Source organism: Caretta caretta, chromosome 8 (assembly GCF_965140235.1).
Source record: "Caretta caretta isolate rCarCar2 chromosome 8, rCarCar1.hap1, whole genome shotgun sequence".
Classification (NCBI taxonomy): domain Eukaryota; kingdom Metazoa; phylum Chordata; order Testudines; family Cheloniidae; genus Caretta; species Caretta caretta.
The window spans coordinates 66,846,989-66,871,784 of record NC_134213.1 but is presented as its reverse complement, the minus strand read 5'-3'; the positions used below and the strand labels follow the sequence as shown (position 1 = coordinate 66,871,784).

The 24,796-nt window shown below is 41.3% G+C and overlaps 1 protein-coding gene across 6 annotated transcripts in view; it reads left to right on the top strand.

Annotated features, from left to right (window-relative positions):
* GPSM2 (G protein signaling modulator 2) overlaps positions 1 to 24,796 on the top strand; it is a 57,633-nt gene that overhangs the window by 31,449 nt on the left and 1,388 nt on the right. For 5 of the 6 annotated variants that reach the window (XM_075131575.1, XM_075131576.1, XM_048859908.2 and 2 more), the window contains 12 exons: positions 4,793 to 5,014; positions 7,925 to 8,060; positions 8,433 to 8,575; positions 9,882 to 10,005; positions 10,306 to 10,421; positions 11,623 to 11,778; positions 12,766 to 12,874; positions 13,640 to 13,769; positions 14,931 to 15,001; positions 19,132 to 19,308; positions 20,848 to 21,004; positions 21,160 to 21,377. In XM_075131575.1, the coding sequence (XP_074987676.1) occupies positions 4,793 to 5,014; positions 7,925 to 8,060; positions 8,433 to 8,575; positions 9,882 to 10,005; positions 10,306 to 10,421; positions 11,623 to 11,778; positions 12,766 to 12,874; positions 13,640 to 13,769; positions 14,931 to 15,001; positions 19,132 to 19,308; positions 20,848 to 21,004; positions 21,160 to 21,377 (1,759 nt within the window). The remainder of the gene's footprint in view (positions 1 to 4,792; positions 5,015 to 7,924; positions 8,061 to 8,432; positions 8,576 to 9,881; positions 10,006 to 10,305; positions 10,422 to 11,622; positions 11,779 to 12,765; positions 12,875 to 13,639; positions 13,770 to 14,930; positions 15,002 to 19,131; positions 19,309 to 20,847; positions 21,005 to 21,159; positions 21,378 to 24,796) is intronic. The other variant, XM_075131578.1, reaches the window with a different exon arrangement.

Here is a 24,796-nt window from a genome sequence, read left to right as displayed (position 1 = left end):
AGAAAAAGTAGTGAATGTACTTGTTCAATAGTTAATTTAAATGTTTCTCTATTAACTGTTTTTTTTAAAAAAAAGGCATGACATTTTGCAGGCAATTATGGTATCTAACTTTTTAAAATTAAACATATCGTCTTTTTGGGGCAGAACCTCAACTGGGGAAGTTATTGTAGTTCCACTGACTAACTACTAGCATACATCAGATGAGCGAGCACATGTTAAACTGGATCCTTTTTAATTTCTTAGCTACTGTAAACCATAAATCTATTAAAATTGAAACCATCAGTTTATATTTTGCCCAAACCAAATGTCAGCTGATACTTTTGACAGTACTGTAGAATTTTTTAGCTCACCTAAATATTGGAACTTTTATAACCTTTGTAAAGCATTTTAGAGTCCTTAAGGTTTTATATAAGGCCAAAATATCATAAATCTCTGGAAAATCAGTCTGTATAAAAAAGGCTAACACTTCTTTATCTCTTCAGAGCACATTCTGCATAGTAGCAATATTGATGTGGAAATAGGTTTCAGTATAATCAGGATATTTTAAAAATCCTTATTCCATGTTGAACAAATCCGCTTCTCTTCTCTTCACTTTGTTACATTTTCTAAGCAAACTTAGACTTCTGAGCTCTAAAGGGGGACTTGTTTGTTTGTTTTTTGTTTATTTGTGCTATAGTAGTGGCAGGAGGCATAAATGAGAAGAGAAAACACCCTGCCTCGTCTATTATATTCTGAGAGAAAGGTTTCAGAGTAACAGCCGTGTTAGTCTGTATTCGCAAAAAGAAAAGGAGTACTTGTGGCACCTTAGAGACTAACCAATTTATTTGAGCATAAGCTTTCGTGAGCTACAGCTCACTTCATCGGATGCATACTGTGGAAAGTGTAGAAGATCCTATTATATACACACAAAGCATGAAAAAATACCTCCTCCCACCCCACTCTCCTGCTGGTAATGGCTTATCTAAAGTGATCACTCTTCTTACAATGTGTATTATAATCAAGGTGGAGCATTTCCAGCACAAATCCAGGTTTTCTCACCCCCCCCCCCCCCCAACACACAAACTCACTCTCCTGCTGGTAATAGCTTATCCAAAGTGACCACTCTCCTTACATTGTGTATGATAATCAAGGTGGGGCATTTCCAGCACAAATCCAGGGTTTAACAAGAACGTTGGGGGGAGGGGGGGTAGGAAAAAACAAGGGGAAGTAGGCTACATTGCATAATGACTAAGCCACTCCCAGTCTCTATTCAAGCTTAAGTTAATTGTATCCAATTTGCAAATGAATTCCAATTCAGCAGTTTCTTGCTGGAGTCTGGATTTGAAGTTTTTTTGTTGTAAAATAGTGACTTTCATGTCTGTAATCGCGTGACCAGAGAGATTGAAGTGTTCTCTGACTGGTTTATGAATGTTCTAATTCTTGACATCTGATTTGTGTCCATTTACTCTTTTACGTAGAGACTGTTCAGTTTGACCAATGTACATGGCAGAGGGGCATTGCTGGCACATGATGGCATATATCACATTGGTGGATGTGCAGGTGAACGAGCCTCTGATAGTGTGGCGATGTGATTAGGCCCTGTGATGGTGTCCCCTGAATAGATATGTGGGCACAGTTGGCAACGGGCTTTGTTGCAAGGATAGGTTCCTGGGTTAGTGGTTCTGTTGCGTGGTATGTGGTTGCTGGTGAGTATTTGCTTCAGGTTGGGGGGCTGTCTGTAGGCAAGGACTGGCCTGACTCCCAAGATTTGTGAGAGTGTTGGGTCATCCTTCAGGATAGGTTGTAGATCCTTAATAATGCGTTGGAGGGGTTTTAGTTGGGGGCTGAAGGTGACGGCTAGTGGCGTTCTGTTATTTTCTTTGTTAGACCTGTCCTGTAGTAGGTGACTTCTGGGAACTCTTCTGGCTCTATCAATCTGTTTCTTCACTTCCGCAGGTGGGTATTGTAGTTGTAAGAATGCTTGATAGAGATCTTGTAGGTGTCTGTCTCTGTCTGAGGGGTTGGAGCAAATGCGGTTGTATCGCAGAGCTTGGCTGTAGACGATGGATCGTGTGGTGTGGTCAGGGTGAAAGCTGGAGGCATGTAGGTAGGAGTAGCGGTCAGTAGGTTTCCGGTATAGGGTGGTGTTTATGTGACCATTGTTTGTTAGCACTGTAGTGTCCAGGAAGTGGATCTCTTGTGTGGACTGGACCAGGCTGAGGTTGATGGTGGCATGGTAATTGTTGAAATCATGGTGGAATTCCTCAAGGGCTTCTTTTCCATGGGTCCAGATGATGATGATGTCATCAATATAGCGCAAGTATAGTAGGGGCGTTAGGGGACGAGAGCTGAGGAAGCGTTGTTCTAAATCAGCCATAAAAATGTTGGCATATTGTGGGGCCATGCGGGTACCCATAGCAGTGCCGCTGATCTAAAGGTATACATTGTCCCCAAATGTAAAATAGTTAGCTGGGAGTGCTGGTAGCGTAGGGCCTGAGGAGGGAGTCTACATAGCCAGACAATCCTGCTGTCAGGGTGCCAATGCCTGAGATTGTCTGGCTGTGTAGACTCCCTCTTCAGGCCCTACGCTACCACCAAATTAGATACTATTAATTTAGGCTTAAATAGAGACTGGGAGTGGCTATTTCCCCTTTTTTTTTGTTCCTCTCCCCCCCCCCCCCCCCCCCCCCCCCCCCCCCCCGACGTTCTGGTTAAACTTGGATTTGTGCTGGAAATGGCCCACCTTGATTTTCATACACATTGTAAGGAGAGTGATCACTTTAGATAAGCTGCTACCAGCAGGAGAGTGGGGTGGGAGGAGGTATTGTTTCATGGTCTCTGTGTATATAATGTCTTCTGCAGTTTCCACAGTATGCATCCGATGAAGTGAGCTGTAGCTCACGAAAGCTTATGCTCAAATAAATTGATTAGTCTCTAAGGTGCCACAAATACTCCTTTTCTTTTTTCGGGTATATACTGTTAGTTTCTGAATTTACTGACAAAAACAGTTGTGCATTACTGTAATATTTACTCAGAACATGTTAGTCTACAGGACCTTAGTTTTTAAAATTTGATTTAAAAATATTTCATTAGTGAGTTGGTGAAGATTATAAAATCACATCTCTAAAACATCCTTGCATAGATTTTTAGATGCACAAACATCTTTAGCCTTAAATGCTTGGCTCTTCAGAAAAATAGTTTTTTAAAGAAATCCTTCAAAAGACCACCCTTATCTAAAATACACACTTTAATTTTAATTACTGTAGTACAAAAAACTTGCTTCCAAAGTCGTCTTGTCCTTTCTGTCCATCCCTTTCTCCAGTTGAAGAGAGCCCTTAAAGGGACAACACCCCTTTCCTTCTAGAGAGCTGGACAAAGTGTTTCCCTTTCTTTACTTCTGACTAGCTGATGAACTAGTTTTAAGAGAACCCTCCAACAAAATCGATACCTAGTGAGATATACAATCCTTTGTTATGCCTAAAATCTTTGGAAACACATTTTTCAAAATTGGTGAAATTTCATAAACATGTCTGTTATGGAGGTCACACAAAGTAAATTAGTGTTCCCTTTTTCTAAAACCAATGAACATTGTTATAAACACATTAAACCTCTGTGACTGATTAATTTAAAATAACATCTTTGTTTCAGTGAGTTAAATATGTAGTAATCTGGAATGATAACTTTATGAAGGCTTAAGAGTACATTTAAAATGTAAAATCAGTTTAGAAATACTGATTAAGAGAATGTAAAACAGAGAAGAGCTGCATCATGTATTCCATAATATTTAATGTTGTATTCAGCAAGACAGCTGACTCGCCCTTCCTACAAAGTTTTTGCAACTAAATCTCTGACAAACTTCAGGGCATATCAAAAAACTTGTGACTGACATTTTTTATTTCCCAGTTTAGTGCTTTTAATTAGGTACCTTCTGCATATCCAGTCTTCACCATCTGGCATGCAATGGAAAACATGCTTTATTTTCTTTAGAAAGAAATTGCAGAAGTGTGTTTCTTCCAAATGTCATTTTGCTTCATTTTGGTTCAGGGATTTGGCTGGAAGGGGGTGAGCAGGGTGTGGGAGGGAAAAGAGGAAGGAGACAGTGGGGAGAGGGAGGGCCCTGGGTGGAGTGGGACAGGGCCTGGGACGGAGCAGGTGTATGCGAGCCTCCCCAAGCAGCAGCTTCACCCACTGCCCATGACAGCAGGTAAGAGCGGGTCGGCTCCCGCACACCCAGTGTGCACTGCAGTCTCCTTAGGCATGGGCCATATTCACAGAGCCAAATGCACCAGCGCCGCGCATTCTGCATGAGAGAGGGTACAGGGGTCTCTGCGGAGAACTGAGTGTCTCCGCTGCCGTGAGGCTGGCTGGGCGTCTCAGTATCCTTTCCTGCCTCGTCCCTCCCCCGCCCTGGGCTGCAAGCCTGGACTGCCATCGGGCATAAGGGCACCAGTTTAATAATACTGCGTAGGGCCCCATAAATCCTAAGGACGGCCCTGATTGGCTGAGACCTAGCCCAATATACAAATTTTTGGTTTTAGATATTGAGAGAGGATTTTTCTCTCCTGACTTTGTGTAGAACATTCTACATTCATTACCAGCACCAGTTTATATAATGTAATAGTAGTAAACTTAATGCTTGCTTTGTGATAAGGAAACCTTGTTCCAAACAAACGTAGAGAGTTTTTAATGTGTATTTGTAGGTTTCTAGTATTCAGAGAAACTTCCTGTGCATAAATGTCTTCAGAATTCAGGCTCTTATGGAAAGAACTATATTTAGACTGAACGTTACCTTTTTCCCCCTCAAATTGTGCAGAATGGAAGCTTCCTGTCTGGAGCTGGCCTTGGAAGGCGAGCGACTGTGTAAAGCAGGAGATTGTCGAGCTGGCGTGTCTTTCTTTGAAGCTGCAGTTCAGGTTGGAACAGAAGATCTAAAAACACTTAGTGCTATTTACAGTCAGCTAGGCAATGCTTATTTCTACCTGCATGAATATGCAAAAGCCCTGGAATACCACCACCATGATTTAACCCTTGCAAGGTAATTTTGTATTCCATTAGGTACATCCTCAATCTCCGTTCTGTTCTTGTGAAGATGAGCAATGGTTTGTTCAGTGAAACATTCATTGTTAATGCTTGTTAGAGACATTGGGTGGCGGTTAGTATTCTGGCAAATAATTTGGTTATCACTTTACTGGGGAGATGTAGGGTTGCCAGATTTGTGACGGCTTCCTCTTTAAATCCATCAGTTCTTCACCCTTTCCTGTTTCTAAAGCTAACTCTACCTGACTTTCCAAAAATTAAGCTGCCATTATTGTTTAATAGACACAACTCACTAGTATATTTCTCTTTAAAACTAATAATGTGATGTTGTGATTAAAATATACGAAGTATATGTGGTGTTTCTACAGGTATCTTTTAACGTTTTAAGCTTTTCATTACATATATTTGATTCTTTTTTCCAAGCCCTTCTAGTTTTCAGACTTCCATGTTTAAATTTTAAGTTTTCAGCAGTATAATCTAAAGAAGCTGTTCCTATACAACAGTGAGAAAATTATACCTTAAGGGCAGGAGGTCTGGATAATTATGTTTGACTGTTGCATTTGAAATTTTTCCTCCCTCATGAAGACAAATGTTCTAATAGACCTTAATTTAGGTTCTGGGGAAGGTGTGAACATAGTGCTATTACACCAAGTTGTGACACCTAACTATTCATTGCCAGCTTTGCATAGTAAAGGTATCTAGAATTGACACATTAATTTGTATTGATTTCATCCTTGTCCCCCCAAAGACAAATTACAGCAGACAACAACTGTAGATTCAAGCCAGAGATTTCACATTTCCAGAAGAAAAATAGCTTCTTGCATTGACATTTTTCCCCTCTTTCTTTAGAGTACTATCACAATTATCTTCCAGGGTCCTGGGTTTTTTGGTGTAACATACCAATAAGTAAGGTGTGGCATATGTGACTGGTCCCCTCCAGGGTGCCAACAGGAACCGGGTTACCAATGTGCCCTCCTGACCCACAAGCCTGGGCTTCCTTTTACACTGTACTGCTGTGACAAGCTGCAGAATCCTCTCTAGCCTGCTCTTTCACCAGCATACATACATAAAGGGACACATCCAGCTATAATTAAATGCAGGCAGGCTCTCTGACCAGCCCCTGTATGGGAAGGCTCCAGCTAGGGTACCTACCAGCTCCACAGGCAGACACCCCCTCTGGAGTATAAACCCAGAATTATTCCATTTTGTGCTGCACAGGGAACGGTATAGTGTAAGCTCATAAAATGCGCCCCCTCCCACAGTGTGGAGAGGAATATGCAGCAGCCTTTCACCCCAAGTTATGATTCTCACACCCTGGATTAGAGAAAGTAAAAAAAATTTATTACCTACAGAAGATAAATTTTTTAATTGATTATAAGGGATAGCAAATAGATCAAAGCAGATTATGTAGCAAATAAACAAAATACGCGAACTAAGCTTAATATACTAAATAGATTGGATATGAATAGCAGATTCTCACCCTAAGTGATGATACAAGCAGGCTGCAGATTCTTAAGAGGCAAGCTGCACTTGCTTACAGCTTGGAATCCCCAGGTGTTCCGTTCACAGGCTAAAAATCTCTTTAGTCTGGGTCCAGCACTTCTGCAAGTTCAGTCTTTGTTTCGTAGGTGTTTCCAGGAGTCTTCTTGGGTGGGAGTCAGTAAAGAACCTCAATAATGTCACTCCCCTGCGTTATATAGCTTTTACATATGGTGGGAATCCTGTGTTTCAAAGCTTGGTTCCCACGCCTGTCAATGGGAAAAATACTAAAATCCCACGATGGAGTCCAGCACCAGGTGATCTGGTCACATGTCCCTATAGAGTCACAACAGCCATCCCCCACTGTCTTTTTGGCAGGTTCACAGGAAGGCTCACCAGGTGGGAGACAAGCTTCTCCTAAATCCTATTGTTTCTTCTGAATGGCTCTTTAACCTGAATGGGCCCTTCCCAGCCAGCCGTCTAGACCAGGGGTGGCCAACCTGTGGCTCTGGAGCCACAGGCAGCTCTTCAGAAGTGAATATGCAGCTCCTTGTACAGGCACCAACTCCGGGGCTGCAGCTGCAGGCGCCAACTTTCCACTGTGCCAGGGGATGCTCACTGCTCAACCCCTGGCTCTGCCACAGGCCCTGCCTCCACTTCACCCCTTCCCTTCCCTCCCCTGAGCCTGCTGTGCCCTCCCCCTTCCCCTCCCCAGAGCCTCCTGCATGCCACAAAACAGCTGATTGGGAGGGAAAGGGAGGTACTGATCAGTGGGGCTGCCGGTGGGTGGGAGGCACTGGGAGTGGTGGGGGGGAGCTAATGGGGGGTTGCTGACTTATTACTGTGGCTCTTTGGCAATGTACATTGGTAAACTGTGGCTCCTTCTCAGGCTCAGGTTGGCCACCCTTGATCTAGACTGAGAGCATTTTGCCTAGTGGGTGTTGCCCAGGAACCTGTGAAATAGATAAATAGTCAATATTCATAACTTCGGATACAAAAATGATCCATGCATACAAATAGGATAATCATAACCTTTCCAGTGATACCTCACATGCCTTATCTTGCATAAAATACATCATAATATAATGATATAATTATATCCTACTAATATCACTATGAAGAATATGGGGTGCAGTGTCACACCATACACAAAGGTAGTAAATAGCAGTTCTAATAAAATTAAAATAAATGTCCCCCAGTTTCTGCTAAGCTGAATTCTACAATTGAACTGTGTGTGTGCATATAATTTATTTATAAAAGAAAAATAAACATATAACCTTATAAATTGTGAACGAAATGTGCACTTTATACTAGTGTAGATGTTATGAAGAGAAATAACCTTCCATGTAATTCTGTTTACAGTGCATTGAACATATATCTATTGCAAATGTACAGGATTTACTGGATTATTGTATTCTTTTAATTTCAGGACCATTGGAGATCAACTAGGTGAAGCTAAAGCTAGTGGTAATTTGGGAAACACCTTAAAGGTGCTTGGGAATTTTGAAGATGCTATTGTTTGTTGTCAAAGGCACCTAGATATTTCCAGAGAGCTTAATGACAAGGTAAGAATGGTGAACATTCAGTTACTGTCAATCTGGCTGTAATTTTATAGAACAATAATTATAGAAGTACTAGCACATACTGATGAGTCTTTGTATAGTGGTCTTGAGTGGTTTGTCATGTAACCACTTACACTATGAAGATACCTGCACGTTTGAGTGCTCCTACTTAGGATATTACAGGTGGAAGCACCAGAGGCACAGGCACAACTGCTTTGTTGGGATGCTCTGGGGGTGTAACTCTCCAAAATGATCATAGCTCCCCATTAATAGTTGAGAAACTTGCTTTCTCTGGCTGATGGTTCTAATAGTTGATACAGCACAGAGCTGCACAGGATTTCGGAATCTTTCCAACATACTGATATTGTGTTCTAGGTTGGAGAAGCAAGAGCACTTTATAATCTTGGAAATGTGTATCACTCCAAAGGGAAAAATGTAGCCTGTGCTGGGACCCATGATCCAGGGGAACTTCCAGATGAAGTAAAGGCTGCATTACAAAAAGCTGCAGGTTATTATGAGTAAGTAATGATTTCAAAAGGCTGTGACTGAAAAGAGAAAAATCACTAGCTCAAGAAGCTTAGGAGCATATAAATAGCTTAAAATAGTAAGAAACCTTCAGTGTTGTGAACTAAAGTATAGAGTAGCACCATTTAATGGTACCAGCAACAATATGTTGGCTTTTGGGATAAGATAATAAAACATGAAAGGAGTAAAGGAGTCATACCTGGGGATTTTTTTTAGGGTGGCTTTGGTTTCATTCCTGCTATTTGCTTCTCTGTAATTCCACACAACTGTATCTATCTCTACCTATTATAAGTTTCAGAGGGATAGCCATGTTAGTCTGTATCAGTAAAAACAACGAGGAGGCCTTGTGGCACCTTAGAGACTAACAAATTTATTTGGGCATAGGCTTTTGTGGGATATAACCCACTTCATTAGATGCATGGAGTGGAAAATACAGTAAGCAGGTATAAATATACAGCACATGAAAAGATGGGAGTTGCCTTACCAAATGGCAGGTCAGTGCTAACGAGGTCAATTCAATTAGGGTGGATGTGGCTCATTCCCAACAGTTGACAAGAAGGAGTGAATATCAACAGGGGGAAAATTACTTTTTGTAGTGCTAACAAGCCCTCTGTTGATACTCACCCCTTCTTGTCAACTGTTGGGAATGGGCTACATCCACCCTAATTGAATTGGCCTCGTTAACACTGTCCCCCCCCCACTTGGTAAGGCAACTCCCATCTTTTCATGTGCTGTATATTTATACCTGCTTACTGTATTTTCCACTCCATGCATCTAATGAAGTGGGTTATATCCCACAAAAGCTTATGCCTAAATAAATTTGTTAGTCTCTAAGGTGCCACAAGGACTTCTTGTTGTTTTTACCTGTTATAAGTCACTCCAACATCTTCGGGCCCTGCCATCTGCTCAGAAACCAGGGTAAGACCTGTGCATCAGCAGATCTGAGTCGGCATTTGGTCTTTCCTTAAGTAACCTTTACCCACTTTGTGCTGGAAACGCCACAACTGTCACAGGAGAATGGATGTACTTTGAGTCTGGCTAGCAGGTTCTGAGCAGATGATCTTCCCCTGTTCCAAGAGTTGAGCCCACCAGCCTGCGGAGGATAAAACAGTCTAGTATCTGCTGGTATCAGACTAGATAATGCTTAGTGCTATGTCAAGGCCACTTAGCCAGTAAAGGGAAAATAATCTTTTCCTTTGTAGTAATGGGAAGACCAATTATTTTATGGCTTGTAGTTTCCTATGAACAACTTATTAGGTCTCTCTTTTTATTTTTTTTTCTTTCTTTCCCCCTCATCAGGGAAAACTTGACAATAGTGACAGAGTTGGGTGATAGAGCAGCCCAGGGACGTGCGTATGGAAATCTGGGGAATACACATTACCTTCTAGGCAACTTCAGGAATGCTGTTATAGCCCATGAACAGGTACAAGACTGTACTTCTATGGAATTTTGTTTACTTTAGCAGAACATTTTTCAGCTGTTGATTGATTGATCCTTTGTGTGCATGTATTGTCTCTGTAGGCTTTTAAAATGCTAACTTACCATGCTTCATTGATACTTAATAGTACGGATTCAAGCACTTGTACAATCTTTTCAAGAGTTGTTTGCTTGAAGAACAAACAAATGTTGATATGAAGTGGTAAAGCCCTATAAATGTGTTCTTGCAGATAAATTTTGTGAAGTACAATAACTGAGTACATCAGTAAGATTCTGTGTTTTTCAGCGTCTCCTAATTGCAAAAGAATTTGGTGATAGAGCTGCTGAAAGAAGAGCATACAGCAATCTTGGAAATGCCTACATATTCTTGGGCGAATTTGAAACAGCTTCTGAATACTACAAGTTAGTTAATTTATTTCTTATATATAAACATAGTACCAATCCTTTTTTACATAATCAAAGTAGGCAAGTCTTTACTGCTGTTTAGTAATAATAATGTTTAGCATTTGATATACTACTTTATAATAATCCTTAACAACACAAATTGGGAGAGAATTAATTATGCAGTGCTTAACAGAATTTTTAAATTAATTTTCTAGTCATTTGACTGTTCAGCCTTTCCTAAAGTCTGGATTTTTGTAGTATGTCTTCTCTACCTTTTCTAGTAAGAGGGAATATTTAAAGGGGCACTTCTCCATAGTACAGGTTATTGCTTTCTGTTGACATGCTTTTACTAGCTTTCTCCTGTGTCCTAAGCGTGTTGCCTTGATACCCACCAAATTCTAGGATGACGATCCACAGACTTTAAGTACTTGTATTGAGATCTGTAGTGCATTAGGAAATAACTGAAACATGCCAAAGGCAGTCTTGCATAGTGGGCTGTATACTCATGCTTTATTCATGAACATCCCTTTATCTGCTAATCTTCTGCACAGCAAGGCAAATATAGTTGCTGCACAGAGTTCAGGAAAATTAAGCTAAAGTATCTGCATTCGGTAGATTAGGTACATGGGCTACATATGAGTTCAGATTTCAGCTCTGAAGCCCAAGCCTCCTAATGTTTTCAAAACTGAGCAGAACTGACCTGAACATTGCTGACTCAGTTAACTGTTTGACCAATCAAGTCAATGCTTGTTGAGCATTAGGGATTGGCTGCCTTGATAGCTACAGAAGTATCTTAACACTACCTACTCCTATTGATTAAACATTTACTGTTTCTGTTATTTTCTAAAGTTGGCAGCAGACTTTGTAAATTGTACTCTGGATTTTTTTTATACAGTGAAGAAAATCAGCATAAATAATGCAGTAATGAAGCAGCTGGCTAAAGTTAGAATATGCAGTTTAAGGGTCCAGTCCTCCTCCCATTGAAATCAGTGGGACTTTCCCCCATTTTAAGGTTTGAGATAAATGGGAAGTGGAAAAACTGTAATTATTCTCTTGTGGGATGATTATTAGCAGCTAATTTGCAAAACCAAGGTTGGATTTTACCATTTTACCCAGACAACTGTATTGATTTCAGTGGGGTTGCACAGGTATAGTGACAGATCTGAGAACAGAATTTTTCCTATAGTGATTTTGTGAGGCTAATAATCCACTCTCTTAGGAAGACACTACAACTGGCTCGACAGCTTAAAGACAGAGCTGTGGAAGCACAGGCTTGTTACAGTCTTGGAAATACATACACTTTGCTCCAAGACTATGAAAAAGCAATTGACTATCATCTGAAGCACCTTACAATCGCTCAGGAACTGAATGATAGGTAAGTCCTTTGGAGCCAATATTGTATATTTAACTTAAGGGATAATAGGATACCCTTCGTCTCCTATAGTTGTTCTGTATATGGAACTTGCATTGAAATCAATACGAGTTCCCAGCATGGATTGGCTATAGGATTACACCCTTCAGAGGAAAAAGTGGTAGTCTTAAAGGTATCACATTAGTGAATCCTGAGATGAAAGGTAGACTTTGTGCAGGTGCATTGAGATGAAGAGTAGCCCGTGACTTATGGAATCACTGTTACTGTTAGACTGACTTCCACCTCTGTCGGTCTTTTGGTTGGTTGTTAAGGGAAGACGCAGCAGCTCTCAATCTTTACTTTGAAACTAATGATTGCTATAATTTTGCAGCCTTCTCATACCAATAGATACGCTTTTGTGCCTTCACTGGAGAGGAATGAATTGGAAAGAAAAGGACAAGTCCACTAAAACGATATAGTTTTTAAATGCAGATAATTTTTAAGCCCTGTATTTTAATATTCAGGGCAACTAAAATTGCTTTGTAATTTTTAAATGTTATGCTTATTGATTTGTAGAGAAAGACAAGTGTTAAAGAGAATACAATTCAAGCAAAAAATGCTTATGAACTGGGTTACAAAATGTGGTCCCTATGCACTTTTAAACTCTTGGGTCCTTTGTATCATTATCCGCATCTTGTCATTTGAGTCATAATGTTCACAACACTGAAGGAGGGATTTGTCCGTTCTGTAATGTAAAAAATCAAACATCTCACCTTCACAAAATTCCTAATTTAAATAGTAAATGTTTTTTAAACGAACACTGAATAGATGGTTTAAATACTTGGTTAAATGTCTTTCAGTAGTGAGTATAATGTACTTAATATTTTGGTGTTTGAAATGGGAGTTTTCCTATGCTTACTGGGCCCAGCAACAGATTCTGTCCCAGAAGTTACAGCATGAAATTCTGACCACCTGGGATTACAACTGAATATTTGCTTAAATGTATTACAGAATTGGTGAAGGAAGAGCATGCTGGAGTTTAGGAAATGCGTACACAGCATTAGGAAATCATGATCAAGCTATGCACTTTGCAGAAAAGCATTTAGAAATTTCAAGAGAGGTATGACTTGCGCATTCTTATGTCTTGGCTGTTGGCTTTTCCTCTTGAAGATCTTTCTCATGTCACACATCCAGACTGCATGACACGCTGTGTTTAGAGGAAGAAAATAAAAAATCTGTGTCAAAGTAGTGTCATCTGGGCAGGGTTAGTTTACAGGGGCCCCAGTAAATCTGTGTGAAGAGGAAAAATAGTTGTGGCTTTGTGCATGTTTGCACCTAATGCATTAGTAAAAAGATTCAGGAACAATCTTTCTATATGGAAATGTCACCACTATGGTGGTGTCAAGGCCATAAACCCAAAGTAATCGTGTAATATTCTTGGATAGCAAAAGGTACGGCATTCGTAGATTTTTCTTAAATATCAACAAAAATTGGCAAAAATAGCAACGTATAAGTTGTCAGTAGACTAATTCTTCACTTTCTATTTTCTGTCACCTTATGAAATGCTGTTCGCTTTCTCTGGTGCATCAGTCAACTTTGCCTAAATGCACACCAGATTTTAAGATGCTGAACAGAAACTTTAAATCCATAAGCAGTGTGTTCTCATTTTGCAGTTGTGGGTTGAGATGTATATATCCACCTCAGCCCACAATTGCAAAATGAGAACACACGCGCACGCATATGTATATACACACACATGCTTGCCGTGTGTTTGATTTTGATTCATGGGATAGGTGCTCAGAGCATGCGACTGATACCAATAGTTACATTTTTAGAAATTGGAGGAAATAAATAATCAAATATATTCAAATGTACTTGGTTGCAGGTAGGGGATAGAAGTGGAGAATTAACAGCTAGACTTAACCTCTCAGATCTTCAAATGGTGCTTGGTCTAAGCTACAGCACAAACAACTCCGTGATGTCAGAAATCCATGCTGTAGATAATAGTTTGAATGGTAAGTGATTCCTTCCAGCATATTTTTTTTAGCTGAAGTTAAGAGGAAAAAATGATTGCTCCTTTATTGTGTACAGAGGCTTTTGAATTTGTGTTTCTCACTCCCCCATCCCTCTTCCTCCTCCCCGCATCCAAGTATCTGCTTGTTCCATTTGGAATATTGGGCCTTTCTGCTTTGATAAAGGGACCTTTGTATGTCTGGAAGATTTGCATCATGGTATCGGACAGCCTGTGTTGCAGGCCTGTCTCTCTCCTCTCCACAAGTTGAATGGTCTAAATCTGAATGTTCCCCAACCACTTCATTTATGGGGAGAAGAGAGGATGATGTTGCTATGCAGATCCTCCAAAAATGTCAGCCCTCTAATAAAGAGAGACATTTGAAGACCTGACTTTTTTCCAAATTAGAGGGAAAAAACGCTTAATATAATACCATTTTTAAAAAAATTAAAAGCAACATTTATATGCATCTTAATAGAGCTGGAAAGGATGCAAACAGTTTGATTTTTGCTTTATAGTCCATTGTTTTCATTTGTTTTTGTGGCTAATTTTTTTAAATGAGAGCAAATATATAACAGCTTTTTTTTTTTTTTTTTTAATTTGAGATACGACTGATTTTATGCACCAGCTTACAGGTTTTGCCTTGCCTCCTTTCTCCATAGCAGTCTTACTGGCACTGGGGAGCTGACGACAAAAATTGTGGGCTCTTCTGATGTCCCTTTTCCTCTGTCTAAGCTCCTTAATCAAACCTTTCTCTCCCTGCTCCCATCCACGGTTGTGTAGCCTCTTCAAAACTCAGCTGATTTTCTGTGACTTTGTAGTGTAGTGTAGTGTCAATTCTTTTTAGAAAGTGTGTGGTATTTTGATGCCAGAGCATAGCATTCCTGGATCAAAGAATCTTTATTACAAGGAGACAGTCTATATTTGTGTTTTAAGGTAATTAGCCTTCAACTCTGAAGTGCAAAGCCAAGTGTTTTCAGCCTGGGTAATCTACAGATGTTTACTTCATGCTAATATTTTTTATTACATCATTTTGGAACTTAGAATTACCGTGTCTTAAACCTTAGATGGTATATACCACAACATAGCTTTGAAATGTAGAAAATGTATCCTTCCCCTTCATAGGCAACCAACTTATTTAGTCTTATTTCATCTCTTCCCAAAGGTGCAAGATCCAGAGTAGGACGCCGTCACAGTATGGAAAACATGGAACTTATGAAATTAACACCTGAAAAGGTTGGCACTTCCTTTCTTTTCTTTCTGTTCGGAGTAGTAGAATTGCAGTAATGTTTCATAGCTTTCAGTGCACCAGTGCTGTGAAATGCCTAACGTGGATCATTCCAAATAAATTCTTCATTTAAATGATAGGAGCATGGGTTTTAGGGCAAGATCATCAGAAATTGTATACAAACCCCTTTAAAAGTGGCTAGTAAAATCTTGATCAATGAAAGGAAGTGTCAGGTACAAATCTAGAGAAGTCGGAGATGTTCAATAACTAGTTGTGGCAAAGAGTATTCATGGTCAAAAGCACAATGGTAGCAAAGTCAGTCCTGTGTAATGGTTTACTGGAGGATGTTTTCTCAGGGTTGTACAATTTATTTTCTGCAGTACACATCAGAAGCATGTAGGGAGTAGGTATTTGCCCTAAGAGCTTCAGTTTACCTGCGTAGTCAAGAAGTGATTCAGAATAAAATGAAAGGGAAGCTGTCCAGAGATTAGTAGAGCAATCATTCCTTGGCTATGAAACAATTCCATATTTTTATTTATGTATCACGTTTTTATAGTGTGTTTTGTTTGAGGCTCTCTGAACACTTTGCAAACAATCAAGCCTTTCATATCCATGTTAAGTAGATATATTTTAGAAATGTAAAAGCTGAGGCACTGGAAGGTTCACTGCAAGGTCACACAGGAAGTCTATCAGAGCTGGGAATAGAACAGAGGTCTCCTGACGAGGAGTGATGTACCTTAACCTCAAGGCAAGAGTTATCTAAAATGAACCTGTTTGCCTCACAAACCAAGTTGACAATTTTGTATAAATCCATGTTTCCCAAAGGATTTTAATGGGAGGTTGGAACTTCTACTTCAGTCTCCATCGTGGGATACTATTCATTCCCATCTCCTCCAATAGTACAAACCTGTTCTCTAGTTTTGCAGATAAGAGGGTTAAATCTCTTCCAGGATGGACATGTTGGGCGGCTGATGGTGCTGAAGTTTCACTTCTTGCACTCTGAGCCCCTGCTGGGACTGATATGCAAGATCCTAAGTTTGGCCTCCAACCTGCATCTCCCACAATGTACTGCTGAACATTCAGCTAGTTCCAGCTGAAGTTTTTTATCCTGTACAAGTGCGCTGATCACTTAAACCATTGCTTAGGTGATACCTTTTTAAAATATAGATTCTGTATGTGACAGTATAGCCTGGGGTCCTGTGTAATGAGAGTTTTCCAAGGTGCCTTTATAATAAACCAAAACTAAATATCATAGCATAGCTGTAACAAAGGACTCCTTTCAAAATACTACTCTTACAAACTCAAGAGAAGGAGTTGAGGGATGAGGTTCCAAAGGCATAATGGGGGGAAAGCCCAGCTAAGGAGCCTGCTCTTTGGAGTTTAGATAAGGCCTAAACCAGAGGATCTGAAAGACCTTAAGATTTGGCTAGAATATCCAACATGAAGAGACTGTACAAATAAGAAGGGGTTAGTGCCAGCCAATGAATGGCTTTGTCAGAACCAGAATATTTGTTTAGTCTTTATAAGCTTTTAATGCAGCTGTACATAATTATGTCAAGAGGGCAAAAAATATTGGCACACTAATCTCTGAGTAGGAGTCTGCCTTACAGCATTAACCAGACTTAGGTCCCTGATATCCTTCTGTTTTGGCAGCCACCTCTGCTTTCACAGCCATGCTGCTGCTGTTGTCTGGCATCTATGCAACAAGGAAGAAGTTTGATTTTAAAATTCAACTGCATAGCTTCCCTATGAAAAAGCTCTAAAAGGCTCCTATGTCACAAATATCGAGTGTCTTTTGGAAGCTGCCATTGATTTGTAATTATCACTGAATTTTTGTTTTAGAAAAGCATTTTGAGGGGAATTTGTTAGAGACACAAATGTGTTTTATTCTGTTATGTGAGGATGAAATCAATGAGCACTTAATTCCTTTTTTGTTGTTGCTTTTGTGTGGGACCACTTGGAGCTGCTCCCTTATCCACAATTCCTTTTCCAAGCCCTACTTCTGGGGGCTTTCTGTGTTCCCAGGGGAGGACTCAGTGTAAAACTGGCTGGGTATATGTTGAGTTGTCATTGTTGTTTTGCCAGACCATTGGGCTAGGCTGGGAAATTTTAATGATGAAGTGTGGAAAATGCCAGCGAAGTCTGCCAAATCTTCCTGCACACTTCAAGCACGCAAAGTAACAGCTTTCCTGCCTATTGCTATGTAGGAAATCCTTCCTGTTAGTTTCTAATGCAAATGTAATCAAATGGTATGTTTTGTCAACCAGGTGTCAAATTGTGATTCATATATATATTCAAACTGTGATTAAGTATAGTGTGTCCTCTTGCTGATCTGCAACTGTGTTCTTCTGGGGAGACAGGATTTCAGGCTGGGGATTCCCAATGTCAAAGGTTGAACCAGACAGCTAAATTCATCCCAGTGAAGCCAGTGGAGTTGCATGTGATGAATTCAGCCCATAAGGTTTGATACAGATTATCAAACCGTTCATTTCATAATCATCTACCATGTAGAATTGCTACGCTGTGTAAAAGGACCTTGAACAAGGTCCTGGCATTGCTGGATATAATTATGATTTATTAGGGTTTTTATGAACATAAGTTTTGGGTGATTTATAACACTGCCAATACTCTAATCTGAAAAACACGTCAATGTCAAACTTGGTGTTAGTGGGACTGGTTTATGTGCACATTGAGGAGGAAGAGAGAAGGTACTGGTCTCCCTTTCAGGAGTCCATCCTTCTGGGGGGAACGAAGAAGAGCGGCCAGTTCTGGCTTGAGGAGCAGGTTCTTTAGGTGCTCGTGGCTCAATAGTACAGAAGACTCCCTGACAGCACATCTAATAAGGTCCTCGCTTGCAGTTCACACAGATTCTAGAAGTAGAGCCCTGCAAATCAGTGGATATCCGCTTTATATCCACAAATATACACATGCGTGGACCATTTTTGCGGATCGTGACTGGATGCAGATACAAAATTTAATTTCTAAAGGCCTGCGGATATCTGCAGATTATTTTTGTGGATAGTGGATCAGATGCGGATATAAATTTTGTATCCGCGCAGGGCTCTACGTAGAAGTGTGAAACTAATTTAGATGCCAGACATGGGAATACCAATCTGTAACCTCAGTTTCGAAATACTAGGGGAGAGGAGAGTTTATATGTAGGTTTTTTTAAAAAACAAGAGACTAGTTTAAAGGGAAATCTGAATTGCTTTACAAAATACAAGAACTTGGAGTCACCAAATTAAATTAACGGGCAGCAGGTTTAAAACAAACAAAAGGAAATATTTCTTCACAAAATGTACAGTCAACCTGTGGAACTCTGCAAGAGGATGTTGTGAAGGCCAAGACTATAATAGGGTTAAAAAAAGAACGAAATAAGTTAATGGAGGATAGGTTCATTAATGGCTATTAGCCAGGATGGGCAGGGATGCAAAACCATGTGCTGAAGTGTCCCCTAGCCTCTGTTTGCCAGAAGCAGGGAATGGGCAACATAAGGTAATCATTAAGTGATCCATCCTTTCTATTCATTCCCTCTGAAGCACCTGTCTGAAGGCAGGATACTGGGCTAGATGGACCATTGGTCTGACCCAGTATGGCCGTTCTTATGTTTCTTATGTTAAGGGGTTTGACTTTGAGGAAAAGACAAGTTTACTTAAAAAAATGCTCTAGCGTTTTAATTTACAACTTACGTTACAGTTCTAAATTTCACTGACAATATTGAAAGATTTTAATTCTTTTCCAAGCCCTACTGCTGGGGGCTTTCTGTGTTCCCAGGGGAGGACTCAGTGTAAAACTGGTTGGGTATATGTTCGTTCTCGTTCTCTCTCTCTCTCTCTCTCTCACTTTTGCAGGCATCATCTGTATTTTGCAGCACTCTCTGAATGGAATGTTCTTTCTTTGATTCACTGACTTTGAGCTCATTTCTATTGTGCAGTATCACTACTGTATGTTAGAGATAATAGAGGACTTCATAGTCACAAGTCAGGTGATGTGACCTATCAGTTAAATTTTGTTCATCCATCTACTGAAAAGGAAATATAACCTAGAGATTCTTCACTGATGGGGAGTGAAGCTAATTAGATGATAGGCAGCAGCATATGTAAAGAAGGGTTGTTTCATCTGATTCTTGTTTTCTTAGATTCAGAACTGGAACAGTGACATTCTTGCGAAGCAGAAACCCCTGGTTGCCAAACCTTCAGCAAAGCTGCACTTTGTAAATCGATTAAAAGGCAAAAAGTACAAAAATGGCACATCCTCCAAAGTTCTGCAGGATGCTAGTAATTCTATTGATCATCGACTTCCAAGCTCTCAGAGGGTATGTTTGGAGAACTAAAGCCTAAACAAGTTTAATTGTTTGTTTTGGTGAAAATTTCTATAGCACAAATGAGTGCTCATTTCTGGAGTGTGTTAATTTCAGTTCTTACTGTTTACTTGATCAGAAAAAAGTGATTAAAGTACAGTAATTCCTCGCTTAACATTGTAGTTATGTTCCTGGAAAATGCTACTTTAAGCGAAACGATGTTAAGCAAATCCAGTTTCCCCATAAGAATTAATGTAAATAGGGGGGATTAGGTTCCAGGGAAATTTTTTCACCAGACAACTTTTTTTTTTAATTACACACGCACGCACACACACACACAGTATAAGTTTTTTAAACAAACATTTTAATACTGTACACAGCGATGATGATTGTGAAGATTAGTTGAGGTGGTGGTAAAAGGGTGGGATATTTCCCTGGGAATGCCTTACTGCTAAATGGTGAACCAGCAGTTGGCTGAGCCCTCAAGGGTTAACACATTGTTGTTAATGTAGCCTCACACTCTACAAGGCAGCATGAATGGAGAGAGAGGAGACGCAGCATGCCAGAGTCACGGTGGGTCTCTGTGTGTGAGAGAGAGAGAGAGAGACGCACATTGCCCCTTTAAGTACGCTGAGCCCACTGTAAGTACACTACCTTTTTAAGTAGATCAGCAAGTTGAGACAGCAGCTGCTGCCAGCAAGCTCCCTCTGTGTGTTCCTCCGCCCCCGCTCTGTGGAGATGAGGTATGGGGAGGAGGGAGACAAACACCCTGACATAGCACCCCTCTTCCCCCCTGTCTCCCCCATGCTGCACAGAAAGCAGGAGGCTCCTGGGAGCAGCTCCAAGGCAGAGGGCAGGAGCAACACACGGCAGTGGGGGGAGGGACAGCTGAACTGCCTGGCAATTGACAGCCTGCTGGGCAGCTGCTGCAGAGGGAACTTAGGGGAGCTGATGTGGGGCTGCCAGTCCACCCTGGTTCCAAGCTCCCACCAGCTAGCTCCAACGGGCTGCTCTTTCTGCAAGCAGTGGACAAAGTAGGCTGCTGCCAAACAATGTTATAAGGGAGCATTGCGCAACTTTAAATGAGCATGTTCTCTAATAGATCAGCAACGAAATGACGCTAACCGGGACGATGTTAAGTGAGGAGTTACTGTACAGAACTAGCTTTGTCTAGATTAATATATGTTCAATTTCGTATTAAATTTGAAAGAAGTGAAGTAAAAAAAATTAACTTGATCAAGCTCAGAGGAGAGAATCTATTTGTGATAATGAGAACTAGAGCAGCCACTGGAAACACGTCTCTGACTTATACCTGGCAGTTTTAGTTTCCTGGTGACTACTAACTCTGCCATGTAATGCTCACATTTCAATTGTTTTAAAAAATCTTCCACAAGCAGGCTTGTTTTGTTGACTTGATCACCTTCCATTGTAACGTGTTTAAACAATATCCAAGTATCAAACATGAACAGATTCAACTGCCACAGCTTCTGCATTAGTTCAGTAGGAGACAATCATAACCCAAAGTTTCCCTGACTCTCTTGCCTATCTTTTCAGAAAAACAGTCCTGATATGACTGGAGATGAAGGGTTCTTTGACTTGCTGAGCCGGTTTCAAAGCAACAGGATGGATGATCAGCGATGCTGTTTCCAGGAGAAGAGCAGAATGACAGCTGCAGCATCCTCCTCCACCCCATCTAAAACAATGAGAAAATGTACGTTTTTTTTTTTTATTGTTTGAAAAGATCTACCCAAATAATGTGCCTCTGGTTTGGGTTGATGTCAGTCTTTTAAACTGTTCTAACACACAAGATTTACTGTTCCAAGAGATTTCCAGACTAACTTGTTTGCTTTCTCCTTCCACCTTTAGCCTTCTCTACTTCCATGGTCTCACCACACACTGATGAATTTTTAGATCTACTTGCAAGCTCACAGAGCCGCCGCCTAGATGATCAACGAGCCAACTTTAGCAATTTACCTGGGCTTCGTCTCAATCAGCACAACAGTCAGTCAGTCCTTGGCCACCTAATGGCTAGCAACAACAGAGAATCAGATGATGACTTCTTTGATATATTAATAAAATGTCAAGTAAGTCAACAAGAACGGTATGTGGAAAAAATTCTGCTCAGTTATATGGGAGGGTCAAAAGAACTGGGTGTTCATGTAATTTGCCCCCACAAGGCCTCATTTACCTCATCTCAAAAATGGGGATAATGCCTATATCTGTAGAGCACTTCGAAATTGATATATGAAAAGCACTCTAAAAGTGCTGGGTGCTGTAATATGTGCAGAGTTGGAGAGAAAATTCAGTGAGTTTTTTTCATGTTTTTAACTTTTAACTTGCAATATTTACACTCAACATCAGTAAGACTCTTGATACTAGAAATATTAGGCTCTAATTTCAATCTGTGAATGAAACCTTCTAGAATATATTGAAATGATGAGTACGTTGACGTTCTTCGACTGCTTGCTCATGTCAGTTCCATGGTAGGTGTGCATGCGCAACATGCCTAGTTGCTGGATGTTTTTTCCTTAATGGTAGCGATAGGGGCTGGCCCATCACCTCCTGGAGCCCGTGATTATGCACCAGTATAAGGGGCACTGCTAGTCCCCTGCTCTCTGTTCCTTCTTATTGCCCGGGATGGTTGCTGGAATATTTCTTGCCTTGCAGGCTTTCCAGTGGGTTTTGGACTTTGTTGTTCTGTATATAGTTAAAAGTTTAGTTGTTAGCTGTAGTTAGTTAAAGTAGATAGCAGTCCCATATCGGGACATTGTCATAAGGATGGGGCATGCCTGGTCCCCAGGTTTCAGACCGTCTGCTGCCTATGTTAAGTCCATGCCAGTGAACAACCCCTATTCAAGCTGCTTGAAGTGCCTCGGGGAAGCCCACATTAAGGACAGGTGCAAAATCTGCAGGGCTTCAGGACATGCACACAAAAGGACAGGGACATTCGTTTGAAGGCCCTGTTACTGGAAGCAGCACTTAGACTGACCTTGGAGTTGTGCCGCTCTGATTTTGCACTGAGCAATGAGCTGTGGTACGGAGCACTCCCCTGGCACCATTCACCGTCTTCGATGCCAAGGAAGAGGCACAAGAAACTGCGCACCAAAAGAGGGCGCTCCGCAGTGCCAAAGAGGATAGGTGGAGAGTGACTGATGAGATGATACCTGTGCCGGGCCATTTGTCCTCCCCAGAGCTGCGCTCTGTAGTGGCAACTCCACCCAGGGCAACAAGCCCAGTCCGGGACTCAACGCTGACTCCTGGGAGCACCCTACGCCTATGAGTCCCATCAACACTGGAAGCATTGCAGGCAGCAAGGGACCTAATGTCCCTCCTGGTGCTGCCCATGCTTTGAGATCCTCTCAACCGGCTTCCTCAGAGTTGTCGAAGGTGGCGCCCACCAGAGAGAGACCCTCCATGGGCCCACCTCAGTGGTCTCTGACATGCCACTGATCTTCTGCTTCACAGCACTGATCCCTACTTTGACACACACATCCACGGTCCCATGTCACTGGCTCCACAGCACCAGTCTCCAGCTCCCCCATCATAGCTGACAGGCGGAAGTGGTAATGGCTCCACCATGGTCTCCGCAGGAGGAGTTCTCTTCGGAGGCCAGGGATGAATCCATCCTGAGGAGACACCAGCATCAGCCTTACGCATCAGACTTTGGGGCCAGACCTTCTGCAGATGCTTGGCGACTGGGGCAGTGGTTGGTGTAATGGCAATCGGTTCCCTCAGATGCCAGAATCCTACTCCCAGCTGTCACCTTTGGTTGTATCCAAGAGGCAAACCACTGTGCCACCCCAGGTGGTGCTGGACGCAGGCTGCAACCCCAGTCCCAGTGGAGGCAACCCCAGTAGTGGAGGAGGAACTAGTCCCTCCTATGGTAATAGCCCCTTCCTCATCATCCCTAGATGTGGAGGTCACAGGTCCTGCCAACCCACTGCCACCATATGACTTTAGGGTTCATCAAGAGCTCCTTAAACAGGTTCCCACGAGCTGGAGGTGGAGGAGCCAAAGGAGCCCATGGACAGCCTGTTCAACATTTTAGCTGCAGCAGCCCCCTCCCCAGTGGCCCTCCCAGTCTATGAAGGGGTGTTGAAGGTGGCTAGGGCGCAGTGGCAGATCCTCCATAAGGACAAAACTTTTTAATACAGAGAAGCTATGAAGTATTTCTACTACTTAGTTAACATGAGTGATCTGAAACGTCAGGCTGGGTCCAGAACAGAAAGAGGATTAAATGAAATGTAATCATTAGTTCCTTTTCTTAACACTGAAGATCCTGAATTCTACCCTAAATCTGTTGCCGTAGCCACAGAAGTGCCACACTTTGCATCAGACTGATGGCAAATTGTGGAAATAAAGTTAGAGAATATTGTGTAGACTTCTATTCAGTTTTAAAAATAACTGCACACTCCTGTGCAGTCAGTACAGCATTAACAGTGTAGTTTACTGTTAATGTACTGTAACAGTACAGCACATTGCTGTAGTTTAAACCATTGCAATAGGTTAGATGCTTTAAAATAAGTTGGTAAAAATGTGCCTGTATCCAAAGGAAGGAAGATGTATAATAGGTAGCTAGTAGCGTGGTGACTCTTACTGATGATGTGTGTGTGTTTTGTAGAATTGCCTGCTTTCCATTCTGTGTAATGTGTACTTTCATGTTGGAAAGGCAGATACATTTAAGGTGGTGCAGGTGTTTTTCTTATCAGGCCTTTGTGGGGTCTTGCACTTAGTCCAGAAAAATGATTTGGGTTTATCCAGTGTGAGGAAAATATTTACACTCCCTATTGGAGATAATAGGGATTGCACAGGCTGAAGTCCACAGCAGAATTTGGTGCTAGGAAAATTACTACTATTTAGTCCAGCACTACTAGGACACATTTTAAGTGTGTTTACTGCCAGAGAGGGAGGGATGTAAAACAGTGTCCTCAGAATCATAAAAGGTTGGAAGGGATGGCAAGGGTCATCTAGATGCAGGATTTGTTGGGTCTAAACCATCCAAGACAGATGGCTATCCAGCCTCCTTTTGAAAACCTACAGTGAAGGAGCTTCTACACCCTCCCTAGGTAGAATGTGAAATCTGTTGTGATGAGAAGATTGCTGTAAGGAATTACTAAAGGGCATGGCAGCAGACCATACTTACAGAAACTACTGTGAAGCCAGATAAGCTTTACCTCTTCAGTTTGCTCAATGTTTTACTGTGCTTTTAAGTGAATATAGCAAAACAAGAGAATCTGTAGCCGAAAAAAGCTTAAACTAGAGGGTTCCACCCACCTTTCCATTGCTAGCAGTGGAGTTGGATCAGAGCCAGAATTAACTGGTTCTTCATCTTTTATGTAAGACGCAAGTGTGCATAAACTAATCCTAGTTAGGGATCCTGCTACAGGTTTGTTCGTGGTATTTAATTTAATGTTTTTAAAATAAATGTCTCTTCTTCCATTCCTCTCCTGTTTGATTTTCCATTTTATTCCTGAGTTGCAGAGTTAAACACATACCTGAAGCC